Below are 8,178 nucleotides of genomic sequence, written 5' to 3'. Positions count from 1 at the left end.
TTCCTCAAACAGACAGAGAATTATTTAGAACCAGATATTCTCTTGGTACATTATTTTTATTAAAAAAAAATAAAATAGTGGCTTATATTTTTATTTGTAATTTTCARCTTTCCTCTCTGTGAGATAGAGAAGCCAGGAAGGAGAGGTGCTATGCTGGACATTTTTCTCAGTGACAAGGAGGAGCTGATGAGGAATGTGAGGCTGAAGGGTGCARTGACTGTGAAATTATGGAGTGCAAAATCCTGCGAGTGGTGAAAAAGGTGGAAGCTAGCTACCCTTGGCTTCAGAAGAGCAGAATTTGGCCACTTCAGGGATTTGCTTGGTAGAGTACCATGGAGTAAAGCCTTAGATTTAAGAAGGGACAGAGATAGCTGGTTAATAGTCAAGGATCATTTCTTCCAAGCTCAGAAATGTTGCATCCTGTCAAAGAGAAAGTCAGGTGTGAGCCTGGATGAGCAAGGAGCTCTTGGACAAACTGAAACACAAAAGTGAAGCCTAGAGAGGGTGGAAGTGAGAACAGGCAGCCTGGGTGGAATACAGACAAATTGTCCAAGCAACCATGGATCAGGTTAGGAAAGCTATAGSCCTGATAAAATTAAATCTGTCCAGGCTTGTCAAGGGCAACACGAACAGCTTCCAAAGATATACTGATGACAAAAAGAGGACTAGGCAAATTGTGGGCCCTCTCCAGAAGGAAACGAGAGACCTACTTACCTGGGACAYGGAGGCAGCTGAGGTACCCAGCTGTGGTTTTAACTCAGTCTCCACTGACAAGTGCTTCAGCTGCACCTCCCAAGTCACAGATGACAAAGATGAGGGGTGAAATAAGCCTACAGGAAAGCTGGAGAGGATGGCATGCAGCCATAGGAAAGGTGGGAATCCCTTTAAAATGGAAGAGGATCAGTTCAAAGTACACATCAAGAAGGAATCTTGCTGTCAAGGTAGTGAGGCACTGGAACAGGTTGCCCAGAGGAGTTGTAACATCCCAGTTGAACATCCCTGGAAGTGTTCAAGTCCAGGCTGGACTGTGCTTTAAGCAACCTGATGGAGTGAATGATATTCCTGCCCACTGCAGAGGAATTGGATCTAGATCTTTAAGGTCCTTTCACCCTAGGCCATTCTATGATTCTATGATTTGATATTTTCAAAAGGGTATTTTCTTTCTGCTTTGCAGGTAGAAAAAATAGAATGTTGAAAGTTAATTTTAGTCCTTTGCCAGAGGTTATGAAGTACAACTGGTGGAAGAAATCTGATCATGAACCAYATTCATGTTTCTCAGACTGGTGCCTTACTCATTCAACCATGCCGTCATATTTTTTCCCAGATATTCTCTATTACCTTTTCTTTATTATCATCTGCATTTTGAATGCTTAGCTGCAGAGTTATGAACCATTGTTCTTACTTCTAACCTCCTCCATCAAAAGGCAAAAGCTTCATTGGATTCAATTCCCTAAAATTTTAAGAGAATTTATTTTCATGCTTAAAACACACATTAAYGAATTAAAATTATTTTTATGAATTTAAGACTAGTGATATTGTAATGTATAAGCTCTTTGAGGTCAGTGGAAAAKTATTGCAGATAAAAAACTTTGTCTYTCTCTCTACTCAGCAATCTCTTGTGGAATTCCTAAAGCTCCATTAAATGGTGGGATATTAACTACAGATTACTTAGTTGGCACCCGTGTTACTTATTTTTGCAATGATGGATACAGGCTATCAGCCAAAGAGCTGACTACTGCAGTCTGCCAGCCGGATGGTACCTGGAGCAATCACAATAAAACACCTCGCTGTGTAGGTGAGTAACATGTCAAATTCTCTCATGAGTAAAAACCTGTCTGTGCATTTGGTTTATTTATCCAGGGCACAAATCTTCACATTACTTAAACTTTCATCTTCAARTTACTGTAATCTATGAATTATTGCTGGTATTAAATTATTATGAAATACATATGTGATATATATGTTACTAAGACATGCTGAAACTTTCTGTAACAGCAGAATAAATATGCTAGAGTTTACAGAATACAATCAGACTAATAATTAATTCACAGTTAAATCAAAGTTAATAGTTGCAGAGGTTTTTGCAAAAGCCATCTTAGTGAGAGTTGCACAATTCATATACTGTTAACAAACCCATTTTACTAYCCACAGTTGCAAAACCTTTGTGATACTTGTTTGAAACTGCTGCTCATTATTTATATTCATCCCATCATTATGATCCTACACCATCTCAACATGAGAGAAAATCACTGCAGAAAAAATGCATTTTACTCCCCAAAAGAAGTGGATATCTGCAGTTATAAATTGGATAGGAACACAGGTGATTGTAAGACTGATACAGGAATGTCCAAGTGTCTCATGCACATTAGGATTTAAATTATCTCACCCAATGAATTTTGGAAATAAAAGAAAATCTACACTGAAGTAATTTACAAGGCTTTCCCCTTTCTCCTTTTTCTTTCTTCTTGTTCTTATAAATTTCATTCCATCATGAATTTTTATCTTTCTAAATAACCAATGAGGCTAAAGAAGAATAAAGTTGGAAAAACTATTATGTTTCTTATATTATTTTTTAGTGTATTAGTGTTGCAGGACATTGTTGCTCTATTTCTGGAGGAAGAACACTTAGACTTAAGAAATGACACAAARATATATTGCTGTTGAAAAACAAACTTAGATATGGATATTTTTTCATCTTTTACCAATGTGCTGCCTCTCAAATAAGTWTTTCAGATCTGATGGAGTTCACCTAGGTAGAAAAATAATTCCTCAATTTAAATGTCCTTAAAATTTTAGTAAAGATTCTGGTGCCTGATGTAAAGTGTCACAGAAARTCCACCTACAGAGAATTCAACCATGGTATAGCTTCTGTCTACACCAACTGCATAACTCTGCATACACAATCCCTGCTCTGTCTGGATCGTTATTAATTAAATGAGAGAATTCATAYCTGTTAACCACAGGCAATTTCAAATGCAGCCATTGTTTTCAAAGATTATGTCACTGTGTTTGAAATACWTGTTTTGATGAATAACAGTACAGAGTTTCCCAATTTGCCTGTACTGAGTCACCAATAACTGTGTGTTTATGTTATTTTGGAAGTTGTTACATGTCCGAGCATCAATTCTTTTACACTGGAACATGGAAGATGGAGAATAGTGAATGGTTCRCATTATGAGTATAAAACAAAAGTAGTTTTCAGCTGTGACCCTGGGTATTATGGTTTGGGACCAGCATCTATCGAGTGTCTTGCTAATGGCACCTGGAGTTGGAGAAATGAGCGGCCTTACTGCCAAAGTGAGTACCTATTGTATCTGCATCTGCTGTACMGATTTCAGGAAAAAAGTATTTTATTGGGTGAATTAGAAATGAACAAATTTAATATTGAAAACAATTAATTAGAAAAAGTGTTTCTTGGCTRGAATTCCTGGGTATCCTAGAGGTTGTTCTTTGCAAATATAATACTATAGATAAGGATATATCTGTAAGCACATTTCTGGATTTTAAAGATCCCTAAATTTATAAATGTACAAAGAAGTAGAAAGAGAACATTTCCATATATATATATATATATATATATATATATATATATATATGTATATTTTAGGTCAGGAATGCTATATAGTCTTAAAAAATGCAAAGCTTTTGTGTCTTGTCTGCACTCTTGATAAATAAAATAATCTCTCCTTTCAGCTAGTTACCATGTAGCATGCATTTGCACATATCCACATCATTCCTACCACCAGCTGGTATGCTGATAACCTGCAACACTTAATTTAAAAAAMAARAAAARAGTAATGCATATTCAGATATTTAAAGCAACTAAATGTGTAGCTGTAATTKTGTTCCCCTCCCCCACCACTGTGAAAAGCACATTTATTTATGTATTTAAATTTAGACATCTCTTTTTCAAAACTGTGGGGTTTTGTTTGTGCTTTGAAGCTGCAAAACTTTCTCTTTATGGAACACCATGTGATGCACCCTCTGACAGAGTGGGATGCAACTGTGCTTTTGGTACCTGTATCAAAAATATGTGTATCTGCAGGTTTATATATAAATCCACACATATCTAACAAGTCTGAAGATAAGCCAGACAACGGTGGCTTAAAATATATTTATAATTTATTTACAAGATATATGAAAAGAAAAGAGCTTGAAAAATGCCATTTCAAAGACCAGTTAACTATACTGGCAATCAACCTTAATTTTGAGTTCTTTATAACTCGAAATATAATTTATAATTTAGGGAATTTTTAAAAGTTAACTGCAATATTTCACCTCTGCTAGTGTTAGAAATACTGCGTGTATGTCTGCATTTATGTCTCTCTCTTTGTATATATATTCTTTGTACTAAATTTATATTTGTATCCCTTTTTTCTTTAAGAGACAAGTTATTTTTCCACTATTTTTTGAGAAGCGCTATTTGAAATATAATTAATTACTTTCTTCTGAGCATAAAGTACAGTAGCTAATTTCAGCATCTTATTTACTAGTAGTAAAGTTAATTTTATAAATTATGAGAAGAAAATTGATAAAGAAAGCTATTACTTTGATTGAAAAGATGCTTTGAATTTTAACTAAATAGCAAGGAATTCCATTAACATAATTTACTCGCTATAAAAATGTAATGTGTGAATGCTAGGGTAAGCACTTCATCAAGAACTAGAAGGCCAAAGTGTCCTCTTCCTAAAGAAATATAACTTTAGAACTGATAGCAATTGTGATGTTCTAATATGTAGAAAGTACTTGATGAAACCAAGATAATTGAACAGCATTTAATTATGTTTTAAGTCACTTTTTTATCTTTACAGAAACAATTTTTATTGTTCTTCCCCCTCTCTTAAGTATAATCTGGGGAAGTTTTGTTTGCAGAGGTTTTAATCAGTATTTTCTACACACCAAAATATTTCAAGGTGTGAAATTTATTTATCTGGTTGACTGGTTGGTATTATTGGTTGATAGTTATTATGGTATGTGTGTTTGTGATACTCAGCTCTAGACTTCTGTTTTGTTTTCGTTTTGCCGTGAAGTTATTTCCTGTGGAGAACTTCCTACACCTCCAAATGGAAATAAGATTGGAACACAAATCACATATGGATCTACRGCTATATTTACTTGTGACTCTGGATACATGCTGGTTGGCTCTGCAGTGAGGGAATGTCTGTCATCTGGGCTCTGGAGAGGAATTGAGACCAGATGTTTAGGTATGGATTTTATTGCCATGACTTGTCTATTTTCTTTCTGTCTAACAGACAAAAGTAAACAAAGTGATGTGTTTGTCTTTTTCTGTTACCAGATACATTGAAGAGAGCTCTGCATGTGTATGGCTGAGCTGCCTTGTTTTTCTCAAATTATATCTATATAACTTTATATCTTCATAAATTTTAATATCTTTATAACATGGAAAACATATGTTAGAGTATTTTTGTCTATCTCTTTAAAGTAGAACTATACGTAACACCAAAACAGATTGATTCCATATGTGTCAGCACTAATACATGTCCTCAGTAAAATACCTGCATAGTAGACCTGAACTAGATGGTTGTGTTATAGAATTAAACTGTACTCTTGAAAATATATATAAAAAGGAGGAAAAAAATACTTTGTGGAAACTTTGACAGGACCACTGCAGCCTTACTTCTGAGAGAAAGTCACTATCCAGGTACTTTTTACAGAGTTTGAGACCCTTTACTTATACAGGTTTAGGTATCTTAATTTACCTAATATATTCAGTTACCAGTCCCTGAATTATTTATGAACAAAATTAACAYGTGAAACAATTTCAGGGCTTCTTTCTGATTCGTTATCTTGTGCACCTTGAGCTGSATTATTGCGTTTGCTGTAGAGACATTGATTCTTAACTCTACATTCAATCAAAATTTTAGTTTCAGTTGAAAGCAAAGGTATGCTAGTATTCTAATTTAGGATGAAATATGTAAGTCATATGGTATCTTGTCATTTGTGGAGGCATGAGTATATAACAGAATATCCATAAACTGATACTTGCAGAAAACTGAATTAGAATATGCATTAAACATAGGGTTTTGTTGYCATATCTCTCTGTGCAGATTGCCATTTGCCTTTTTAAACTAGTCTCCATCCCAAATAATTCTTCCTCTGTAAAACAGAATTATTAGCAAATGTTCACTTAAGTGAATCACTCATGAATGAGCAAAAGTGTTGCTTATCCAGCTACAAGTCTGAAGCTGGAATGTTCCCTGACATACAGCAGAGAGGAACAGAGACTTTGTTTATGTTTCACTTTTACAATGCAAACAATTAAACAGAGGAGGGAAAAAGATCGTCATGTTTCTTCATATTCTTTTTCTTCGAAATTGTCAGCAATTACAAGGCATTGTTCTAAATCTAAGTTTTTGAAGCACCACAGTATGTGCATAATCAAAATGTTCTGCTTTTTTTTCTTGTCTGTTTGTTTTCATTTTTACTGATTTTTCTGAAGAAGTTACACCTGTTGAAGTTTGGAGAATTGCAAACATTTTCCTTGGAGAAATACTAGTCTAAAACCAGATCAATTGCATGCTATTTGTGAATAGCACCATGGAAGAATACTTGAATTTAAGAATTTGCCAAAATAACTTCATGCTAAGTGAAGATCAGTGCACAATTGAAATTCTCCTACAATTGTCTATAGAAATAAAACTGTAATATATTCTAATAATAGCAGCAGGTTGATTAATCTTTACTTGAAACTTAAAAGAAAACCCCTACCTCTCTGAAGAGATTAACTCTTATTGAGTTCGTACAGCATAATGTCCAGTAACAATGAACAGTTAAGAAAACAACGATATGACTAGAGTAGGAAAGCATCTATTGTATCAGACTGATAGGACCACAGTAAATCTTTAAATGCATATCTTTAAAACTTTATTAAGGCAAAATTTTGAAGACAGCATGAATACAAGTTTTACTCAGAGAATAATTAGAATGTAATTTATGTTAATATACCAGGCAAAAATGTATAGGTTGTTGAAAAAAAAAACCAAAAAAAACCCCCAAAAAAACCCAAAAAAAACAAAGCTAATGACAGAGCAGATTTATAAAAAGGAGAGAGTAATGGGTGCCATAATTTCTCTTGCAAGAACACTGCCTACTTTGTTACATCACTGTGCTTGAATGGGCTCCCTACAGACTCAGAATAACTCAGTTCAGTTCTTGTTTCTTTCATAACTAATTTGAGACTTAAGATAGAGGGATGAACTCAGCTGATGACAAACCAGAAATAAGAAATATTTTTAAGAAGGTTGTTGTCAGAAGGTGCAGGAATTGGAGGACATGAAAGAAATATTAGAATGTGGGAGAAAGGGCATCAAATACCGCAGGAAGACCTACAGAGTGGGTATTTCAATAGTTCAAGAAATTAATTTTTTTACATCATGTCAGTAAATTCTGGTGGTTTTTTTAATAGCTGAAAAATAGTAAGAAAAATGCTCACAACTGTAAACCTTTTTTATTATTTATTTGAGACTCTTTCCATTTTTACTTTCTGAAAAATGTTGTTGTTCTTGGACTGAAGTGATTACTGATGTGTTTCTGTTTTAAGTTTTGAAGGTTTCTTTAAGAGTACTCTCAGATGACACACATGAATTCCTACATCATAACAGGATACCCTTTTCAAGTATTTTGTTTAAAAAGCCAAGGTTTTTTTTTTTTCTTTTTCCAAAGTGCTACTAAAATAATTGCATTTAATTCTTATGTTAGAATGCCTGATTTGGATTCTAGTTATGTGTAATTTAAAAAATTTATGCAAGGTGTAATAAACAAGAACCTAAGTATCTTCAGTGGAACTTAAAACTAGTTTCTGGTGAACCTAATCAGATAGAGATGAGAATTAGAGCTGAGGTAAGCTTTAGATCACCAAAAATGTTGACTAAAATCTAAGTTGTGTTTTTCCATGACATTGTGAACAATAGTGCACGATTCTGATAAAACCCATATTAATGTGAGAATATGATAATAAGTTTCACAGCTCTTCTTTTTTTTCTTTCTTTTTTTTTTTTTTTTTTTTTTATTCTGGCTTCTGGTTTGAAGTTTGGATAATTTAACTCCTACAATGGGGAAGCAAAACTAGACAAATTCACCCGGCTAGCAGACCACTTAGATTTCACTTTGTTTTTTAATTTAAAGAACACCTAAATGACAAAGTAGTACTCCATTAGT

At 34.0% G+C, this 8,178-nt stretch overlaps 1 protein-coding gene across 3 annotated transcripts in view; it reads left to right on the top strand.

Annotated features, from left to right (window-relative positions):
- Positions 1 to 8,178, top strand: part of CSMD3 (CUB and Sushi multiple domains 3) — a 575,335-nt gene that overhangs the window by 505,884 nt on the left and 61,273 nt on the right. For 2 of the 3 annotated variants that reach the window (XM_057367689.1, XM_057367675.1), the window contains 3 exons: positions 1,610 to 1,795; positions 3,103 to 3,297; positions 5,031 to 5,204. In XM_057367689.1, the coding sequence (XP_057223672.1) occupies positions 1,610 to 1,795; positions 3,103 to 3,297; positions 5,031 to 5,204 (555 nt within the window). The remainder of the gene's footprint in view (positions 1 to 1,609; positions 1,796 to 3,102; positions 3,298 to 5,030; positions 5,205 to 8,178) is intronic. The other variant, XM_057367683.1, reaches the window with a different exon arrangement.

This window comes from Malurus melanocephalus, unplaced genomic scaffold (genome assembly GCF_030028575.1).
Source record: "Malurus melanocephalus ecotype Western Australia unplaced genomic scaffold, MMel_1.1 scaffold_3, whole genome shotgun sequence".
NCBI lineage: Eukaryota > Metazoa > Chordata > Aves > Passeriformes > Maluridae > Malurus > Malurus melanocephalus.
This window is presented reverse-complemented; position numbering and strand designations above follow the sequence as displayed.